This window comes from Arvicola amphibius, chromosome 2 (genome assembly GCF_903992535.2).
Source record: "Arvicola amphibius chromosome 2, mArvAmp1.2, whole genome shotgun sequence".
In the NCBI taxonomy this organism is placed as follows: Eukaryota; Metazoa; Chordata; class Mammalia; order Rodentia; family Cricetidae; genus Arvicola; species Arvicola amphibius.
In genome coordinates, this window is record NC_052048.2 from 1,128,638 (window position 1) to 1,148,588 (window position 19,951).

Consider the following 19,951-nt stretch of genomic DNA (forward strand, 5'->3'; position numbering starts at 1 on the left):
TCATCTTTCCAAAGATATTTTATAACTACTATAGCAAATTGTGTATGTTATATCCATACATATAAGATATACTGTCTACATAATCAGTTGTGTGTGATATGTATTATTCACATTATTTTTGCTTAGAATATTTTGTTCTTATAAAATCCTGCCAACCTGGTATATGAAATGGAAGCATAACCATTACTAACTTAATAAACCATACAGAGTTATTTCAGGTAGAATAGCAAAGGAAGGTGAAATTTTCTTTCTTTTTATTTTCTTACTAATTTCTATTTGTTTGTTTTGAGACCAGGTCTCACTGTGTAGCTCTGCTGTCCTGAAACTCACTCTGTAGACCAGGCTGGCCTCAAATTCAGAGATCCACCTGTCTCTGCCTCCCACATGCTGGGATTAAAAGCAGGCACCACTATGCAGGGCTGAACAGAGAAATTTTAAATAACTCCCTCCATTAGGGTCTCACTATGTAGTTCTGGCTGTCCTGGAACTAACTCACCATGTAGACCATTCTGGCTTCAAATTCAGAGAGATCAACCCACCTCAGTCTCCCAAGTGGTGGTATTTAAGCCTCGAGCCACCCAGCCCCACTGAACTGCATTCTTTAAACTATATCCCACAAAGGAAATTTTTAGAGTTTAATACAAACACTTGAAAGCATTCTGACAAATCAGGGATGAAAGTCCCACACTGCACTTGTGGTCAGTCCGTTGTTATCCTGCTGAGTTGGCTCTGGAAGTGTGTATTCTTCTAGTTGGTGCAGCTGATGCTGAATGCTGTGTCCACTGAACTGGGGCCTCCCAGGGTCACCAATCAATATTCGGGTTCTGTGGGTCCAAAAATACTTCTCCAGCCACAAATGAAGAGTGTTTGCAAGGTCTTCATCATAAAACATATCTCCAAGAACAATGAGATCAAACTTACTTGGTTGCGTATTCAAAATGTTTTTGGTTAAAATGGGAAATGGATTCAGTCCATTTAATTTGCAATTTAGTGTAATCGCCATTCCTGCAACTTTACAAAACATGATAAATTGGTCTATAAGCATATATTAGTAAGCTATTTAATTTCTTATTATTTAAAAACACATTTTCCCTCCAAATACGATCTATATTTCATTTTCTGTTTCGGCCCAAGCTTTCCTAAAACAGCAGTATTGATCAACAATGATTAATATGAATTCTGCATAAAGAGTTCTTGAACTTGGCTTAGAAACAATTTTATTCTCTTTGAGTGAGATAAAAACTTTAACAGACAATATGCCTCTTTCTCTACTCCTCAGGCAATAGCATTTAGAAATTTTTCCAATTTAATAATTTTAATTTATTAAAAACTCACAAGAACATCCTGTAACTCCATGATATGTAAGTCTTGTGTACATAGTCTGAATCATTTGCTATTTAGACCTCTAGACCAAGATCTTATCACTGATGAGAGAAGTAATTTGTTGCAAAAAGGTCACCTTTTTGGGAAAGAGAATGTCTTTCATATCATACCCACAAACCTTGCATAAATATTTGTATACCTAGAAATTGCCATTTTTATGGATTGCAAAAGTCAATGGGGGATAGTCTGAGTTTCTGTGGTTAAACACCTTTTTAAATTCACAATAGGGGCCAGTGAAATGGCTCTGCAGGTTAAGATGCTTGCCACTAAACCTAACAAGAGTTCAACATCTGAAGGCCAGGCATGGTTACACACAACTTTAATCCAGCATGCAGGAGGCAGTGACAGGGAGACCTCTGTGAATTTGAGGCCGGCCTGGTCTACATAGGGAGTTCAAGGACAGCCAGGACTACACAGAAAGAACCTGTCTCAACAAATCAAGTAAACAAAGAGTTCAAAGCCTAAAATACACATGGTGCAAAGAGGGAGTCAAATCCCACAAGCTGTCCTCATATCTCCATGTGGTGTGCACTGTGGAACACACACAGATGAATAAATAAATAACTATAAAAATAATCTTATACTTATCTTCTTTGTTAAAGGGGATTTTTGATGAATTAATTTAACTTTATGTGCACTGGTATTTTGTCTGCATTCATGTCTGTGTGAGGGTGTTAGATCCCTAGAACTGTAGTTACAAACAGTTGTGAGCTGCCATATTGGGGCTGGGAATTGAACCTGGGTCCTCTGGAATAGCAGCCAGTGCTCTTAACCACTGGACTATCTCTCCAGCCCCTGTTGTTGTTGTTTTTTCAGCAAAGAAGTTCAAAGTTTATGTCAATATAAACTATATACTGGCTGGGCATGATGATGCATACCTCTGACTCCAAGATGTGTAGGATCCCTGCAAGTATTAGCCAGCCTGAGCTACAAAGGGAGGTACCAGGCCAGCTGGGTCTACATCATAAGACCTTGTCTCAAACAAACAAACTAAAAACAAAACCAAGAGGCTGCATGTGGTCGTGCATGCCCATAATTGTGGCACTTGGGATGGAAATAGGAAGATCAAAAATCCAAGGTCATCCTTAGCTACATAGTTAGTTGAGGCCATCCTGGGCTATATGAGACTCTGTCTCAAAAAAGAAAGAGGGAGGGTGAGAAGGGGAACTGGTCTAAGAGAGATCAGGTTATCCTGATTCCATACCCACCTCCCAGAACTACATCCTGCTAGACAGAACAGTTTCTCCCTTCTGAGAAATGATGCTTGTGAAATGTTTAACAGATCAGTGTTCCTTTTTCCTTGCTGGGAAATGATCCCTTGTTTAAAGTAAAAACCCCCTAGCCTACACCTGGTGTGATTCAATTGTGGTCTTTTATCCTTATAAATTCTGTAGTGTTTAATATAGGGGCCAAGGGTTCGTTGTGACAAAAGCCAGCTCTCAGACTCTAGCTTAAATAAAAGACTCTTATTTGATCTCATATTCATGGTGGTCTATAGCTTTCTCTTTTTCTTTTTTTTTTAAAGCTATATAATGAATATAGAACAACAATGGTAGGATATTTAGGAACACTTTCTGGTTTTTTTGTATGTTTGTTTACTGTAGACAGAAAAAAATGTTGAGCTTAAGTTATAACTGAAACCTCTTAATAAAATAAGACTCCTGGAGAGCTCTACCCTAAATGAAGACAGGATCATAAAAAAAAATCAGATGAAATACCTGTCACCACATAGGCCTTTGTTCTTCCCTCCCTTCCGCCCTCCCTCCCTTCCATTTTGTTTGAGACAGGGTCTCATTGTATAGCCCTAGCTAGCCTGGGACTCTAGAGTCTACCTGCCTCTACCATACCATACTTGGGTCTTAATGAAGTAAAAAAAAAATCTGCCAAAGACACAAGCTTATCTTTACTTGAATTTTGTGTCAAATAAACATTACTTACACATTTCAGGGAATTCTCAACCCCGAAGCAACATACATGCCCTCACATTTGTATCCTTCTGGAATGTCTAGCAAACACATCAAATCCTCTTGGGGAAATGCACTGTCAATTCAGACCCCAGATAATGTCCCACTGAACATACCTCATAATATCAGATTACAAACAAGGCAATAAGCTATCTCAATATATCCTGAAGGGGAAGTAGTGAGCTTTAAATGTTTTAAAACACACAGTCCTTACGGGGGTCTATGTCGTTGGCCAAGATTTCTGATGCTCCTCTCATCTTAGCAGCAATTGCTGTAGCTCCACATCCACTCCCAAGATCTAAGACCGACTTTCCTCTAACAACATCAGGGTTATCCAAAAGATACCTAAATTAGAGAGAAAGGGGAAACACCTAAAGGATGGGAAAGGACAGTGAGAAGTATAAAAGAATAATTAAAAAAATAAACAGAAACAGGCAAAGCGATTCAGCAGGTCAAAGTGCTTGTTGTCAAGTCTGATGACCTGAATTCAACATAGTGGAAGGAGAGAACCAATTCATCAAAGTTGTCCTCTGAGCTTCACATGCACACAATGGCATGCCTGTGCTATCACACACAAACACGCAAAGCAATTAATTGTAATTTTTCCCAGGGTGTAGAACATACCTGACCTAGACCAGGAGTAACAATATGATTCCTGAGGAACAGGAATACCTTTTGTTTAACCACTACATCCCCTTAAGACATAACCAGATGAAATCATGACCAATGCCACAGCAAAGTAGAAGTACTTGCCTCTGTTTCAGCTACTACTTCTTAACAAAAAGTACAGTTACAGCTATATGAAAAACAAGATGAGAGAGCTTAAAAATTAAGAATCAAATCAAATGCAGGGTCCACCTAAGATGTCTTTGAGCTGCCATAGAGAAATTCCCAACCACTCATACTTCCTGTGTGCAAAGAGGCAGTTCAAGGAGAAGTTGGGGCTTGCAGTATTAATGCAGGATCATTGAAGGGTTGGGTCTTTAGGACCCATCTAGGAACTCTGTACTAACTGATGATATGTACACGGACCTGAACACAGAGTAAGGCATATGAATCCTTCATGACCATGTAGGTTCTTTAACAGCTGACATTAGTTTCTTATAGGGTAGATACTTTACTTATGGATAAAAAAAATCTTATGTAAGTGTAGTGATATTTTATTCATATTTTAATAAATAAAGCTTGCCTGCGGATCAGAGTGCAGTACTAAGCTACTAGGGACCAGGCAGTGGTGGCGCACACCTTTAATCCCAGGACTCAGGAGACAGAGGCAAATGGATCTCTGTGAGTTCAAGGCCACCCTGAGCTACACAAGATCGATCCAGAAACAGATCCAGGTGATGGGGGCTCACATCTTTAATCCCAGTGTTTGAGAGTCACACACCTTTAATCCCAGCACTAGGAAGGTAGATACAGGAAGGATATGGCTGGGCAGAGAGAGGAATATGAAGGGGAAGAGACAAACTGGAGTGTGGAGTCTGAGGATTCGTGGAGCCAGGATTGTTGCGGGAGCTCCTTCTGCTCCTTCAGCCAATAGCCGCTGAGAGACCACGCCCCAATGGACTGGTATCTCAGCGGCTATTGGCTGAAGGAGCGGAAGGAGCTCCCGCAACACAGGATCTTGCCTTTTTGGTTTTAAGATTTGGTAGAGGTAAAAGGTCTCTCTAGTGTTTGGCTGCTTTGCTTTTCTGATCTTCGGCTTGAACCCCAATATCTGTCTTTGGGTTTTTATTATTCATGCTACACGTAAGGGGGTAAAGCTACGCAATGAAGCACCAAAGGTTTGGCCAAGCTGCTATCAAAATAATACCTTGGGGGTGAGTTAGTTTGAGGGCTGGAGAGTTGGCTCAGCAGTTAAGAGCACTTACTTGCTGCTCTTGTAGAAGATCAAGGTTCAAGTCCCAGAACCCAAATGACAGTTCACTGCTGTCTATAACTCCAGTTCCAGAGGATCTGATGCCTTTTTCTGATCTTCATGGGCACCAGATACACAAGGTACACAGACACACATACACAAAATGGATTTTTTTAAAAGTTGCTTAGTGGTACACGCCTTTAATCCCAGCACTAGGAGGCAGAGGCAGGTGGATCTCTGAGATCCAGGGCAGCCTGGTCTACAGATCAAGTTCCAGGACAACCAGGGCTGCAATAGTGAGACCTTGTCTCAAAGAAATAATTTTTAAAAAGTCAGTATGACTCATTGCTGTAACCAAATACCTGACAGGAAACTTGTAAGGTGTGAGGAAGAGTCTCTTCTGAAGGAACAGTTTGGAGATACCGTCTGTCAGGGGGAAGGAAGGCCTGGGAGGAGGGGGCTGTGACAGCCAAAGTATGAGAGTGCTTGCTCACATCAGTATAAATTAGGAAGAAAAGAACTGTAGGACTTGTAGGTCTATATTTCTACATGGTGTGGCAGCCAGGCTCTCAAGCCCTAGCACACCTCAGGTGGTCACGTAGCCTTCCAGACAGGCTGACCCTACCCTAACAAGGGGTCAGGATGTTGTTTTGCTCCTTCTCTGTAATTTGGAGGATGCCTGGATAGAGATGCTAATTCAAGCCTAAGTGACAGAGCTGGCATACAGATCAGGAAGACGTTGACAGAGCAAGCATAGGTAGATGTGGGCGTGACTAAAGCCATTCACCTGGTTACCTAGGTAACAGAATGCTAATGTATTTCCCCCTCAGTTTATGGTTTGGTATAAAGGCTGATTGGAGAATAAATGCAGAGAAATTTTCAGGAAATGAACTCAGGATTTCATGAGGGATCCCTGAGAATCTCCCTCCCAATAAAGCCATGTGAGTTGTGTCCAGAGAGAGAGTTTATGTTGGGGCTGGCACATGGATCCTGACAAGGGCTCATCTAGTTTTCTTCCTTTTTCTCTTTGTATTCAGTGAGCGACCCATTCCTGTTAGAACAGTGTCACCCACATTCAAGATGGGTCTTCCCTCTGTTAAGCTTCACTGGAAGCATCCAATCTTGTTTAGTTTTTTGTCAACTTGACACCAGCTAGAGACATCGAGAAGTTTGGCCTACGGGCAGGCAAGCCTAGGAAACATTTTCTTCTTTAATGTTTTCCTGGGATCTAGTTCCAGCGGGTCCAGGTCCCAAAGAGGAGGTGTGAAGTTGGTGAGGACTGACAGGATCAGAGGGTGAATCTGGATGGCTGCCACTTTACTTTAAAAAAAAAAAAAAAAAAGGCTACACACCTTTTATACTCTGTAATTGCACAGAGAATTAAAGGGAATAAAGGAGAAAGTTAGTACTGACCTTGACAAGTTAATAGTCACCCTAGTTACCACAGTTATGTGTTAACGGAAGGGCTACAAGTTCCTCTTGTCAGAGATAAAAATGATTCTGTTTTTAGCAAGGAAGAACTTTCTTCAAGCCCCTGAGGGAATGGGATCTGTCTTTGGGTTTCTATTGCTGTGCAGAGACATTATGACCATGTCCACCCTCATAAGGAAAACATCTCATTGGGGTGGCTTACATTTCAGAGGTTCAGTCCATTATCATCACGGTGGGAAGCAAAGCAGTGTGCAAGCAGACATGATGGTTCAGGAGTAGGTAAGAGTCTGACATCTTACAGGCAACAGGAAGTCAACTGAGACACTGGGTGGTATCCTAAGCATAGGAAACCTCAAACTCCAACCCCACAGTGACACACTTCCTCCAACAAAGCCATACCCACTCCAGCAATGTCATACCTCTTAGTAGTGTGACTCCCTATGAGATTCTGGGGGTCAATTACATTCAAACTACCACATTCCACTCCCTGGCCCCTATAAGCTAGTAGCCATATCAAGATGCAAAATGCATTTAGTTCAACTTCAAAAGTCCCCACAGTCTATCACAGTCTCAACAATGTTTAAAAGTCCAAAATCCAAAGTCTCTTCTGAGAGTCATGCAATCTCTTAACTGTAACCCACTATAAAAATCAAAATAAAAAAGCAGATCACATACTTCCAACATATAATTGTTGGGAGCTGTTTTGGGGGTGACTTTGTCTTCCCACAGGACAAATCTTCTAATTTTATGAGAAGGATAGCCATCCACATCATATACAAGCTGGGATCTGCACAAGCCCCAGTGATTTTCTGGTTTTGCTGTAATGTTATAGGGTCAGAAAAAAAATGGAATGGAGGGGGGCTGGAGAGATGGCTCAGAGGTTAAGAGCATTGCCCGCTCTTCCAAAGGTCCTGAGTTCAATTCCCAGCAACCACATGGTGGCTCACAACCATCTGTAATGGGGTCTGGTGCCCTCTTCTGGCCTGCAGGCATACACACAGAATATTGTATACATAATAAATAAATTTAAAAAAATGGAATGGAGGTGGGGGCAGGTGCTGAAAGGAGCCGTAAAGATTCACATTTAATGAGACATACCTGGAGAGGGCCTGGCCTCCTGGCCAGTAGATGGCCCAGTAGGGGTCACTGTAGGGCCACAGGTCAGCTCTTTCCCACCAGAACTTGCACCTGGGGGTCAAAAGCCGCAACTGGATTTCAGGGGTAAGGCTGCCACTTCTGGTGACTTCAGTATTCTCCTCCAGGTAGGCTTTCATCTCAGGGTCCAAACAGCTGCCTGCTGTCCTCCAGGACAACAGGGGGACCCAGCCGCTCACAGTCTGCAGCAAACGCCATTGGCTCCTGGAATTTTTCCAACCCAGGCTGAAAGCCATTATTAGTACTTTTCCAAACCTCAGGGTCTGTCAGTGTCGCTCCCCAAGCAGACAGAATAAGGGTCTGCCTCTCCACTTAGATGACACTGGAATTTTGGATCTCTATAACAAACAAACAATACTGAAAATTCTTAGTCCATATCCTTCAACTTCAAGAAAATAAACTAGTGTATGCTCTAACAACTCACAAACGCAAGTTCATGTCAGAGGACAGTTTTGGCTTTTCAATTTGAGTTAAAAAAAAAAATCCTTTTTTTTAAACTAAAATTCTTTTAGTAATCCATAATCACAAAAATACACAGGGCTTTTTGTTTCACAACAATCTTCAAGAAAATGAAATAAGCTATACCTTTTTGTTTGTTTTGTGTTTAGGACAGACTTGAGCTTCGGCTAATGAGATGGTTCAGCAGTTAGGGGGGCACCTGATGCTCTTGCAGAGGACCCAGGTTCAGTTCTTAGCACCCCACGGCCTCTCACAACTATAACTCCAGTTCCAGGGCATCTGGTGCCCTCTTCTGGCATTCCTAGGCACCAGACAGACAAAACACTCATATCCAAAAATACAGACTTGGGCTGTAGCCCGGGCTGCACTGCTATGCGGACCGATCTGTCAACAAGCTTGTGGTTATTCTCCTGCTTCTGTCTCTTGATGGCTGAGACTACAGGAATACGCCATCGTACCCGGCGTGGATTTCACTGTAATACAAGGAACCAACTTCTAGGGCTGAGACTAAAGGTGTACGCCATCATACCAGGCGTGGATTTCACTGTAATACAAGGACACCAACTTCTAAATTCCTGACAATACTGATTCGACTTTACCAAACCTAAACTTAAAATATTTATAACCCAAAGTATACCTTGGTAAGGAAAAGTGAGGAATACCATTTTTTTGTTTGTTTGTTTACTGGCACGGGGTCTCTCTATTATGCAGCTCTGGCTGCCCTGGAACTTACACCTTGAACTCACAGATATCCACCTGCATCTGCCTCCAGAACGCGGACACTAACGGCATGTGCAGCTATGCCTGGCTTGTTGTTTTAAAGATTTACTTTTATTTGTGTCTGAGTGTATGTGATTGTCTGCAGAGGCAGTTGCAAGCTGCATGACACGGGGGTACTGGGAACTGACCTTGGTCCTCTGCACAATGCAGGGCACAGTAGTACCTGTCTGGGATGCTAAGGCAGGACTGCCTCTAATTCGAGCCAGTCTGGGCTGCATTGCGGGCCAGGGATACAAAGTGAGACCTTATCCTCAAGCAAAGAAATAAAAAGATTAAATTCCAAACAATGCTTGTGACCACGTTACTTTTCTAAGAAAAAAGAAAAAAAAAAAAAAAAAAAAGGTCAGGACTCTACTTTTAAAAGGATAGTGCGGTCCTTGTGGCCTTACCTGACTTTGCTGGAGCTTCACGCGTAGAAGAGGAACAAAAAGTGCACCGAGTCGGACTTCTCGGGACAGGAAGTCTGAACCAGCAGCAGGAAAAACAGAGCGGCCGGAAAGTGGAGGCGGAGAAACGCGGAATGCGCAGCCGCCAGGACACGCCAGCTCCGCCCCTCTTCCTAGCTGTGTTTTGTTTCGGACTCCCTCAGTTCTCAAGGCAGCTGCGAACGTTAAAATCCTTCTGTAACCTTGCAATCTTCAGACCTCGGGTCCGTCCCTAGAGACCCGGAGTGTAAAAGCACAGCTTCCAGGCGCCGTGTCTGGCGAATTCTGATTTATGAAACGTCCTGCAGAAATGCATGCAGTCAGCACTGCATGCCAAGCACTTGTAAGAGTCTGAATCTGGAGAGGCGAGTGAACCTCTTATGACATACTGAGTTGCGATAAATCATAGTATATGGCTCCCCTATTGTAAAGTCACAGCCTAAGGAGATTTCCAGACTCAGGTTCTGAATCTCTTATATCCACCTTTCTAATGAGTTTAGATTTCCCACTGGTCCCTCAACTCACGACTCCAAAATTAACCGATGTCACTTTTATTAATGAAAATCTACTATGATATACAAGAAAGAAAAAAATCCCAAACTAAGAAAATGACCAGCTATGTTTCTGTGTCTAAATTAAAATTAAGAGAAATGCTCTTCAGATGCTTGGTCAAAATCTGAATTGGGGCCTGGCTCGGTTGTTAAGAGTTTTTAATGTAGCATGAGACCTGGGAGCCATCTCTAATCCTAGCTAGCAGTCAGGAGAGGGGGGGGGGAGTTCAAGGTCATGCTCTGGACACCCAGTCTCAAAAGAAAAATAAAAACCAAAGCTGTACCCATCCAGGTATCTCAGTGTGTCAGGCCCACTGCCAAGCCTGACAACCTGAATTCCACAGGGTCTACAAGTGTCCTCCGACAGCACACACACACACCACAGTATACAAATGTAATAAAACTTTAGAAATCTGTATTTAGGGGCTGGAGAAGTGGCGGGGTGGTGAACCTGTGTGGTGCTCGTAGAGGGTCTGAGTCTGCCTCTCCCAGCCAACTGGTTCACAGTTGCCTGATTCCAGCCCGAGGGGATCCAATGCCTCTGGCCTCCTTGGGCATCTGCACTCATGCACACAGACACAAACAGATGCACGTAATTAAAAGTAGAAATGAAATGTTCTAAGCACCAGGTGTAGTGGCTCACGCCTCTAACCACAGCACTTAGCCAGCAGAAGCAGGTGAAGCTCTGTGAGACCAGCCTGGGCTACAGAAAGAGGTCCAGACTTAGTGAAATCCTGTCTCAAAAAAGGGGGGGTAGGTTTAAAAAAAATCTGAGCAGTGTTGGTGAATGTCTTTAATCCCAGCACTTGGGGGTGGGGCAGAGGCGGGCAGATGGACATCTGTGAGTTCAAGGTCAGCCTGGTCTACTGAGTGAGTTCCAAGACAACCAGGGCTACGCAGAGAAACTCTTTCTCGAAAAATTAATTAATTAATTAATTTAATTAAATAAAATGAAAAAATTTTTAAGAGTTAGTATTTATGGCTTACCAGCTTATCTTGTCTTTCCAATGCTAAGCATAAAGGTCTACTGTTATGGGTTCTGCTTGGATTCAGCGCAGCTCAAATGCCAAGTCAGTGCAAAAAAACTTTATTGTCATCAATCTGGGACCAGTCGGGGACACAGAACAGACTTGGGAGCTGAATTGTCACTCCGAGACAAAATGCTACACAGCTTTTTAAGTACAAAACCCACAAAAGCCACAAATCGGGATTCCAGGATTTTACCAGTCAGGATGCAGGGACTGGAGACTTTCCTAGGGACATTTCGTTGAGAACATTTATCCTGTTCTTGTTGGTTGATTCACCTGTGACTGTGTGGCTTCCCCACATTCATGTCTCAAACAGGATGTCAGTTACCCAGGGAGGTCTTATAATTTATATAAACTTATAATTTATTTGACCCCCTATTCAAAATGGAAGTTTTACTCAAAATGGCTTACATTACCTCCCCTTGTCTTTGTACATTATTCAAATCCTTGATTATCTATTTTCAAGTATAAGGGATTATATTGGATCCTTAGGACCATGAACTTAACTGAGTTAACTCTAGACTGTGTAACATGAAGGGGGCCAGGCCTGCTTGTTTGGATTTCTGTCCCGCCTGGTACCCCACAGACGGCAAGCCCCAAAGAAATAACACAGAGATCTCTATAAGTTATAAAGCTGATTGGCCCATTAGCTCTAGCCTCTCACTGGCTAACTCTCACATCTTGATTAACCCATTTTTTTATTTATTTTAGCCATGTGGCTCAGTACCTTTGTTCATTGGGGCAGATCACATCCTGCTGCTTCGGTGGTCTGGGCAGGAGTGGGAGGAACCAACTTCCTCCTTCCCAGAATTTTCCTGTTCTCATCACATCATTTTTACTTCCTGTCTGGTTTTCCCACCTATATTTTCTGTCTGGCCAATCAGCGTTTATTTATAACATGATTGACAGATTACAGACAATTCTCCCGCATCAAGACTGAACCAGTTTAACTAAAACATTGAAGATGCAATACCCTATGAGAAGCAGAAGGAGGGCCAGTAGTCTCGCTAAGGCAGTGAGCAAGGTGGTTAGCCAAGGGAACCAAACAATGAGATTCTGGCTTTGTTGATTGCCCATGAGAGCCCTTACCCATTGGGAGGAATGAGTAGGGGGTGGGCTAAAGGTGAAGTGGGGGGAAGGGGGGAGGGAGAACTCTGGCTGGAATGTAAAATAAAGTTTAAATAAAATAGAAGAGGTTCTGGAACCAGTTACTGGCCTGTCTCCTTTGTTCCTCCCTATCCGGCAGGTTTTGTTTTATTTTTGCTACAGTATCTCAGACTATCCCAGAATGATTGGCATAAAAACAAGTTTCTCACAATGCCATATAGAGACCTCCATCCTTAAGAAACAATAGATTCAGTCCTCTTCTGTTTTGTAGGACTAACTATACCATGGAGTGAGTATAGTTGCAATCCCTACATAATAAGGGGACCTACCTAGGGTCCAACCATAGCCAACACTACCAGAGCCAAACCTTCAGTTCAAGGCTCTCTACCATCCTATTAATGGTTTTCCAGCTGTCCATAACTATAATCTCTAGGAGCCTCCAAGAAGAATGACACCATCTACCAAGTAATAGCCCCAAATGTATCATCATTTGCCTCAGATGAATGGTGTGTTTACTCCTGCTAATAGGAAATTCCAGTGTAGTCTTAGATTTCTTCTATAGTAACCAATATGTTTTAATTGCCTACATTATTGATGAGTAGCTTGCATTTGTGTATATGATATATACAGATATGTGCTGGTGCACTTGTCAAAGAATGTAGAGGTCAGAGGTTGTCTCACTCAATCAGATGTCTTCCTTACCTGGTGTGGGAAGTCCTTCCGTATATGTGTTGCTTTTATTGGTTAATGAATAAAGAATCTGTTTCAGCCAGTGGCTTAGCAGAGTAGAGCTTGGCGGAAAAACTAAACTGAATGCTGGGAGAAAGAAGGCAGAGTCAGTGAGAAACCATGGAGCTGCCACCAGCATGACCTAACAGAGGAAAACACTGCACATTTCTGCCTGTTATGCCAGCAAGATACACTAAAAATAGGAATTTGTACCTGTTTTATTCAGTTTGTAGATGAATAGTTCAGAAAACTGGTTATGAAGGTTACTGGCCTGAATAACTCCATCTTGTCCTTCTGGTTCTATGGCTTCCTTTATCTTTCTCTGGAGTCACCTAGATTCCATGACTGATAAACATCTTTGTAAACTGGGACTCAAACTACCCCCAAGTAACATGAGCCTGTAGGGCCTGCTATATCCAGATGGGAACAATTATCCATGATTGGGAGGCCCTTACCCCAGAGCAGAAGTAATCTCAGGAGAACCAGACTGTTCCCTCAGGATATGACAGAGATAACTTCCTCAGGACCAAACCTGAGACAATGAGAACCAGAGCACACCTTCACTGGCAACGCCAAGCTCCAAGGTCTTGGAGGCACTTTGACAAAGATCCCATGCGTGGATAACCTTGAATGACCCTTCACTGCCCTTTGGTGGAATTTGCTACACAGTTTTTGCTTGTTCTGCCTCAGAAACATGGAACTAGCATGGACAGGGAAAGATTTTGATTATAAAACTAATACCAAACCTTGATACCCTCTTGAAGGCAAATAAACCGTTTTAGGCATCTTGACGTTCTTCTGCCTTTTGCAGGACCGTAGGGATTATATTGTGACAGAGTTTACGACAAGGACTTGTTCTGGTTCAGTAAACCTGTCTTCCTGAGCGGACTTGTCAGATCAGGACTTTTCTGGAATTGTAGAAAGAATAAGGAACAGAGCACAGCACTTTAAAGGTCAAAGGAAGGAGGTGGTCTTAAAGAGTCCAGAAATAAAATACAAATAAAAGATTTGGTCCAGGAATATAGAAATATAGAGTTGTAAGCCCAAACACATTTTGGGGAAAAAAAATAGATAAACAAAACTGGCAGCCAGTGTTAACCTTTAACAAACACTTTCTGCCTTAAGATCAGACATCCCGGCAGCCACTGTGTACAGAGGTAAACTTTTAACTATTGTCCCCTGCCTCCCAGCTTTCCAGCTAGTCGGGTACTGCAGATAAAGGTTAGCTTCCAACTATTGCCTCTAGGGGGCCCCCTGCTCCCTCCCATTCCCTTCATTTTTAACTGTCCTCCCATGTGACTCTGCCTTGCATTCTTTCAGGGACAGTGAAAGTTAACATTCTCATGTCCTAAACAAAAGTTGTGACTTTAAGCCTGACCTCAAGGATGTAAAAGCTCTTTGATCCACACCTGGTGCTTGATTTTATTACAAAAGGAGGCCCAAAACCAGTCCCATAGCCACAGCTAGAGAAGCCAGATCTCTGGCTGTGGTCACAGCCAGAGTTGAGAAGCTTTGTGTGCCCTGTGGTGATTTTTTTTTTTTCTTTTTCTGGAATAAAGTTTGCTTCTGGTTTAATAGACTTTTGTGGTCTATTGTGTGACCCCATCATTGTGTGACACCTGGACCCAACAGTTTTATGTCAGATATAAAAGAAAAATAGACAAAAGGAAAGAAAAAACTAAACAAGAGGCTGAGGGATTGGGTTTTTTTTTTAGAAAGATCAGATATTCTGTCAGTACGATAAATAACCAGACCAGCTCAAAAACAATAGATATAATTTAATAATTGAAAAAGGGGGGAACTCACGCTACAAGAGTGAGAGGTCCAAAGTCCAAAATGGTCCTGCGAGCACCTACCTACCCTGGTTTTTCTACCTGGGCTGCAGGCAGCCACACCCTAACCAGATGTGATTGGTTGAGCTTCCCCATCAATATTCATCATAGTCGATTAATAAAATAATAAAGAATAAGCTTGATATAACAGGTGGTAGGAAATGACTTCTGATCTATTAACTTAGTCAAACTTAGAGAAATCCTGTCTAGCATTTCTGTAACCGCAAGGGTTTATGGCACTGATTTTAAGAAAAAAGACATTGAGTTAAAAGAACTGATTTTATCATGTTAGATTTTAGTTCTCGTGAAATTGGCTGTTTGCCAGCAGCAAGAAGCAGCAGCTGCTCGGCTGAAAGAGAAAGAAGAATTCCTTCAGCTTCATCAGGAAGCTTGAGAACGGCATCAGTTACAAAAAGAAATCCGTAGCAGCCGGGCGGTGGTGGCGCACGCCTTTAATCCCAGCACTTGGGAGGCAGAGGCACGCGGATCTCTGTGAGTTCGAGACCAGCCTGGTCTACAAGAGCTAGTTCCAGGACAGGCTCTAAAGCTGCAGAGAAACCCTGTCTCGAAAAACCAAAAAAAAAAAAAAAAAAAAAAAAAAAGAAATCCGTAGCAAAAACCAAAATGCTCCAGACAACCGACCAGAAGAAAATTTCATCAGGCGCCTAGATTCAAGCATAAAGAAAAGTACTACTTTAAACAAAAAAAAACTAAAAACAATTACGGAACAACAGCGAGACTCCTTGTCTCATGATTTTAATGGCCTGAATTTAAGCAAATATATTGCAGAAGCGGTAGCTTCCACTGTGGAAGCAAAATTAAAAGTCTCTGGTGTGAACTGTGCAGTACACCTCTGCTCTCTCTTTCACCAGCGGTAGCTGACTTCCTGCCCTCACTTCTTCCCATGTGGATAAAGCATTTGAAAGCAAGGAAAGAGGAGAAAATGCCTACCATTACCAAGCTAAGAACTGACTTGTGTATCATTGCAGAATTGACAACAGTGGGAATTTTCACTGACAAGGAAGGTCTTTCCTTGATCTATTAAGAGCTAAAAAGTATTACTAATGCTGATCGAGAATCCCATGCTCATGTTTCTGTGGTGATTAGCTTCTATCACCATTGTGGAGATGATACTGTTGGACTCATACCAAGGAAAGAGTGCTGCAGAGAAGTTTAATTTGAACTTTCCTCCTGAGTCCAGAGAAGCAACAGCCTTTCCAGAATCTTTTAAAGGAGTAATTTATGTCTTTGACCAAACACCTGAAAAGGGAACACAGGGAGCTTCAGAATACTGAGAGGCAAAACAGGCGCATTCTGCATTCTAAGGCACGCTAAGTGAAGATAGGCACAAACAGTATGAGGAATTTGCAATGTATTACCATAAGCTGCTGGCAAATTCTCAGTCCTTAGCAGACCTTTCAGATGAAAATATGCCAGATCTTCCTCAGGACAGAAGAACATGGACCTGGAATCGATATATTTAGACCTTGTAAACCTGGAGAATATGACTTAGAAGGTGATATATGGGAAGATGAAGACACTTGAAATTTTTATGAAAATCTCATTGATTTGAAAGCATTTCTTCCAGCCATCTTGTTTAAAGATAATGAAAAAAGTCAGAACAAAGATGCTGATTCCAAAGAGGCGAAAGAACCAAAGGATAATAAGGAGGCATCAAGTCCTGATGACTTGGAACTTGAGTTGGAGAATCTAGAGATTAATGATGATACACTGGAGTTAGAAGGTGGAGATGAAGCTGAAGACCTTACAAAGAAACTCTCTGATGAACAAGAACAAGAAGATGAAGAAGCCGCCAGCACTGGATCTCACCTCAAACTCACAGTAGGTGCCTTCCTCCAGCGTTGCCTGTGTCAACCGAGATCTAATTGACAAGGCAGCCATGGATTTTTGCATGAACATGAACACAAAGGCAAACGGGAAAAAATTGGTATGATCACTCTTCATAGTTTCTAGACAAAGGTTGGATTTGCTACCGCTTTATGCAAGATTGGTTGCTACATTTCATCCCCGCATGTCTGATGTAGCAGTGGATCTTTGTTCCATGCTGAGGGGGGATTTCAGATTTCATGTACGAAAAAAGGACCATATCAACATTGAAACAAAGAACAAAACAATCGCTTTTATTGGAGAACTAACCAAGTTTAAGATGTTCACCAAAAATGATACACTGTATTGTTTAAAGACACTTTTGTCAGACTTTTCTCATCATCATATTGAATGGCCATGTACTCTACTGGAGACCTGTGGACGATTTCTTTTCAGATTGTTAGAATCACACCTGAGGACCAGTGTGCTTTTGGAACAAATGATGAGAAAAAAACAAGCAATGCATGTTGATGCGAGGAATGTTACAATGGTAGAGAATGCATATTACTATTGCAACCCACCTCCAGCTGGAAAGACAGTGAGAAAGAAACATCCTCCACTTCAGGAGTGTGTCAGAAAACTTTTTTATATGGATCTCTCTAAGGTCACTGTTGGGAAGGTTTTGAGACAGATATGAAAGTTGCCCAGCAAGACTAAGAAGTAAAAGACTATGTTACTTGTTGTATGATAAACATCTGGCATTCACTGTGTGGCCAGCCTCGTAGTTGAACTAGTACTCTATCAGGAGGATGTAGGAAACCATGTTGTAGATGGAGTACTTGAAGATATTCTATTGGGAATGGAGGTTAATCAACCTAACTTTAGCCAGAGGCGTATCAGTAGTGCCAAGTTCTTAGGAGAACTTTATAATTAAAGAATGGTGAAATCATCTGTTATTTTCAGAACTCTTTTTTACTTCATTTGGTGTCAACATTGATGGTTCTCCAAGTTCCCTGGACCCTCCTGAGCATCTGTTCAGAATTAGACTAGTATGCACTATTTTGGATACCTGTGACCAGTACTTTGACAGAGGTTCCAGTAAACAAAACCTTGACTGCTTCCTTGTATAGTTTCAGCATTATGTTTGGTAGAAGAAAAGTTTGGAGGTTTGGACGAAAGACCATCCATCTCCTATTGATATAGATTACATGATTAGTGATACACTAGAACTGCTAAGACCAAAGATCAAACTCTGTAATTCTCTAGAAGAATCTATCAGGCAGGAACAAGACTTGGAAGGAGAATTCTTAATAAAATGAGGCCTAGTAAATGACAAGGAGTCCAAAGATTCTATGACAGAATGGGAAATCTTGAAGAGGATGATGAAGAAGGAGGAGGAGGAGGAGGAGCTGAAACCAAAGAACAGTCTGGAAATGAAAGTGAAGTGAATGAGGCAGAAGAAGAGGGTTCCGAAAAGGAAGAGGAGGAGGAGGAGAAGGAGGAGGAGGAGGAGAAGGAGGAGGAGGAGGGGAAGAGGAGGGGAGAAGGAGGAGGAGGAGGAGGAAATACAAATGACCTCACAGATTCCAACAGGAGAATGGGACTGCTAAAGAGAGTGCTGAGGTGGTCGTTAAAGGAAGTGGACTGAATGTTCCTCGTGTAGAAGATGAGGGTTCATTCAGGCTCTGGACAAAATGACGTTAGAAAACCTTCAGCAGAAAAGTGTTGAATCTATTAAAGTGCACCAACTTGATGTTGCTATTCCTTTGCATCTCAAAAGCCAGCTGAGGAAAGGGTCCTCACTTGGTGGGGAGGAAGGAGAGACTGAGTCTGCAGACACAATGCCTTTGTCATGTGAACAAGAAAAGGCAATAAGCAGCAGTTTCAGATTATTAATGTGCCCTTGTCGTCCCAACTTGCTGCAAATTGTTGGAACCAGCAGCAAGCAGAACAAGAATGAGAATGAAAAAGCTCACATTAGATATCAATGAGCAACAAGAGCTAGAAGATTATCAAAAAGTGTTACAGTCTCTTGCACAGCGCCCAGCTCCAGCAAACACCAATCATGAGCAGTAGCCAACATCCAAAGGGAGCACCTAATGCAGATCTAATCTTTAAGACTGGAGGAAAGCAAATGGATGGATCTAGAAAAAAAACATATTGAGTGAGGTAACCCAGACCCAGAAAGACAAATATAATATGTACTCACTCATAAGTGGCTTTTAGACTTAAAGCAAAGAAAAACCAGCCTATATATAGTCACAACCCCAGAGAACATAGACAACAAAGAGGACCCTACGAGAGATATACATGTATCTACGTAGGAAAGAGAAAAAGTCAAGATCTCCTGAGTAAATCAGGAGCACGGGAGTCACAGGAGAGGGTAAAAGGGAAGAGGGGAGGAAGGGAGGGGAGTGAGGAAAATGTATAGCTCAATAAAAACAATAAAAAAGCAAAAAAAAAGAAATTTGCTTTTTGCTCATTTCCCTTCTTTTACTTTGATATGTTTATCTAATCAAGGAAGACTTTAGAAAAAGTAATGTACCATGAAAAGGTTTTGTAATCAATGATAACGATCTATGAGGAAATGATTTTGTGTATAAATAAAGCCTGTGAGAGAAGCAGGCTGTCAGAGTAGGACACCATGTGCTTCCTTTTGTCCATCTCTCATGAAACTAAAAAGTGTCCTCTCTCCGATTTCACCCCTCTTCCATCCTCCCATTTCAGGCCCTGCCCTCCTCTCAAGCTGGACTCTGGCACTTCGTCATGAATGCTTAACTGTGCATGCCTCTTATCCTCTGTCTCAATTTCTCTACCAAACCTACGTCTCCATTGGCATCTAACTTGGGAAGGGTCACAACTTGTTTCCCGAGTCAGGTCCAGGTACCCATCCCCAATAAGCCAACTAAAAGAGCCAAATTAAACTAGGAAGCAGAGAAAGGAGATTTATTCAGTGTGGCTATGTTAGGAAAAAGGACAAAGAGATGTAGTGAACTACCTCAGAGTCCTTCTTCGGGGTCCAGAAGTGAGATCAAAGTTTAGCAGCAAGGGCATCCGAACAGCCCTGGACAAAGAGGGCTATTGTTTCACTATCATTACCTGGACTTTTGTTTTGTCCTGTAAAATGGTCTGGCAAGTTATTAGAACTGTGTGAAATCTCTTTTCAGGACATAAATTTCCTCTCTGACTGGAAACTTTTCCTTCTCCCGACATGCGATTCCTAGGGACATTACCATGTCTTCTGTGTCCATGTTTAGTAGTCTGATGGATTGGGAGACACAGTGTCTCTTTAGAATATCTGCATTCAGGCAATCCAGTATCTAATGAGTGATAATAAATAAATAAAAGGAAAGGCATGTCTGCTTCTGGTGTGGTGGAGGAGAAAGTTTATTGTAGATAAAAAGGAGAGCTTGACTGGAACA

The 19,951-nt window shown here is 42.1% G+C and overlaps 1 protein-coding gene and 1 pseudogene across 2 annotated transcripts; one reads left to right on the top strand and one right to left on the bottom strand.

The window, feature by feature from the left end:
- On the bottom strand, window positions 1-9,524 carry Etfbkmt (electron transfer flavoprotein subunit beta lysine methyltransferase). 2 transcript variants are annotated; one of them, XM_038319973.1, is made up of 4 exons: window positions 9,420-9,524; window positions 7,735-8,129; window positions 3,562-3,692; window positions 1-1,011 (listed from the first exon to the last, which is right to left on the bottom strand). In XM_038319973.1, the coding sequence occupies exons 2-4, from the start codon at window positions 8,025-8,027 to the stop codon at window positions 668-670; spliced, it is 768 nt and encodes a 255-aa protein (XP_038175901.1). In that variant the 5' UTR covers window positions 8,028-8,129; window positions 9,420-9,524; the 3' UTR covers window positions 1-667. The 2 variants fall into 2 exon arrangements, with proteins under 2 accessions (XP_038175901.1, XP_038175902.1); XM_038319974.1 differs by lacking the exon at window positions 9,420-9,524 and having other exon boundaries at window positions 3,562-3,718; window positions 7,735-7,865.
- The window catches only part of LOC119806469, a 25,902-nt pseudogene continuing 15,083 nt past the window's right edge, over window positions 9,133-19,951 (top strand).

Bases quoted from the DNA above. Each gene is read 5' to 3' on its own strand.
- Etfbkmt (XM_038319973.1), bottom strand. From the start codon at position 8,027: ATGGCTTTCAGCCTGGGTTGGAAAAATTCCAGGAGCCAATGGCGTTTG. The intron at 3,693-7,734 runs GTATGTCTCATT...TCTCTAATTTAG, and splicing joins GGAGGCCAGGCCCTCTCCAG to GTATCTTTTGGATAACCCTG. The intron at 1,012-3,561 runs GTAAGGACTGTG...TGTTTTGTAAAG, and splicing joins GGCCAACGACATAGACCCCC to TTGCAGGAATGGCGATTACA.